The following is a 1888-nucleotide window of genomic DNA, read 5'->3' as shown; positions in this document are numbered from 1 at the left end:
CCGAGTAATGGCCGACCGTCTTCACAAAGAAGTGAAGGAAGGCCTCCGACACCACCCGGTTCATCTCCTCCACCGCTGAAACAAAGGACCATCTGTGATGATACAACTCTATTTCTGCTCCTCACTCACACACACACACACACACACACAGTCGTGTCTGGCTATCTTTGTGGGGACCAGTCATTTAAATAATGCATTCCCTAACCCTAACCATAACCATCAAACCTAAATGCCTACCCTCAACCCTCACCCTAACCCTAACCATAACCTAACTCTAACCCTTCTCCTAAAACCAAGTCTTATTCCTCAAAAAGCCCTTTAACGTTGTGGGGACCAGCATTTTGTCCCCACAAAGCTGTCAGGTCCCCATAAGTATACTGTATTCACAGTTCACACACACACACACACACACACACACACACACACACACACCCCTGTCTGTGATCTGATTGGTTGCAGCTTACTCACTTAACACCTTTTGTCTGTTACTCAGCTCCTCTAGTATTTCGGTTTGGAGCTTCGGGGGCAGAATAGAGCTTTCGTCACCAATCTGGAAAAGGAAGATTACTGTTTAAGACAAATGTTTAACCCTCAATGTTCTTGTCCCTTTTTTCCACATTTTTGACGCTTTTTTCTCTCCATGTTTGACGTTTTCAACTCTACGTACTGTAACGCTAACTTATCAACTTTAGTTTCACAGTTATTTTTGGAATTTATGGTCAATAAACCTCATTTATAGGAAATTACACCTAATGTTTGAGTTATAAAAGCAGAAATTAGGAATTATTGAGACTAAAATTAAAGGAATGGATGTTGATGATAATCACAGATTGGAATATGTCAACTTTTACTCAATACTATTTCAAAAACACTTCACTTGTTTTCAAATGCTATAAAATTGAAGAAGACGCCCCAAAATTAATGAAAGCAGAGATTTGTACTTGGCAAAGAGCGTTGGGTGGAATCAATCATGTTATTTTGGGGAATTAAAAAGAACACTGATATAGGAAAACAGGTCAATTTAAAGGAGTAATTTCCTATCTATCTATCTATCTAAAGTTGGACTAAATGACACTTACTGAAACAATAAACGTCTCCTTTTTATCCTCGGACAAGTCGACCAACAGCAGCTGTGTTACAGAAAGGAGGAAAAAGCAGATTAAGGAGTCCAGCAAACACACACACACCCAAAACCAACCCCTTGTACAAATGGAGTCAAGTTTGGGTCGCCCTGACGACTCACATCGCTCTGGTCGGTGACCTGGTCCAGCAGGCGCTTCTGGACCCCCAGCAGGTAGGGCGTGGGTGCCATGACGACGTCGATCAGGATCTCCGGAACGATGGAGATCAAGGTGTGCTGCCAGGTGAAGGGGTACAGCAGGGCTGCTACCGCATGGATGACCTGGGAGAGTGTGCTGGGGAGAGGAAGAGAGAGAAAAGAGAGAGGGCTGATGTGTTCTGGTCCTTTAGTCGACCTGCTTGTGCTTTTGTGTTTTCAACGTTTCGGTTGTCTTTATAAAAACCGAAACGTTTTTTTTTTTCTCCACTTTTTCCAATGTTTCTTTCCATTTTTGACTGCGCTTTTTGATGTTTTTGTGGGCTTCTCCGCTGCAGAACAATCCACTTTATTATTTTTTATGATTTAATTTTGAATTATTTAATGAAGCCGGTCTAACACTGAAGAAGCTGGAACCAGAGGAAGTTGTTGCTTAAAAAACAAACAAATAAAAATGGTTAATTTAGGGCTGAAACTAATACATGTCTGAATGATCAAAAGTGTCATGATTAAGCAATCAATATTTGATTGATTTGCATGCTGGTCTTACAGGGAGGTGTGTTCAGGTGCATTCTGGGCGTGCTGGTCTTACAGGGAGGTGTGTTCAGGTGC

General features: G+C 41.8%; 1 protein-coding gene across 1 annotated transcript in view; it reads right to left on the bottom strand.

The window, feature by feature from the left end:
• Window positions 1–1888, bottom strand: part of LOC117948272 (DENN domain-containing protein 2D-like) — a 30585-nt gene that overhangs the window by 1982 nt on the left and 26715 nt on the right. The window contains exons 11-15 of the mRNA XM_034877848.1: window positions 1668–1751; window positions 1244–1448; window positions 1080–1130; window positions 469–550; window positions 7–75 (exon numbers count right to left, since the gene is read on the bottom strand). Coding sequence (XP_034733739.1) covers window positions 7–75; window positions 469–550; window positions 1080–1130; window positions 1244–1448; window positions 1668–1751 — 491 coding nt within the window. The remainder of the gene's footprint in view (window positions 1–6; window positions 76–468; window positions 551–1079; window positions 1131–1243; window positions 1449–1667; window positions 1752–1888) is intronic.

Source organism: Etheostoma cragini, chromosome 7 (assembly GCF_013103735.1).
Source record: "Etheostoma cragini isolate CJK2018 chromosome 7, CSU_Ecrag_1.0, whole genome shotgun sequence".
Lineage (NCBI taxonomy): Eukaryota > Metazoa > Chordata > Actinopteri > Perciformes > Percidae > Etheostoma > Etheostoma cragini.
The sequence above is the reverse complement of the archived record's forward strand: the minus strand, read 5'-3'. Positions and strand labels throughout refer to the sequence as shown.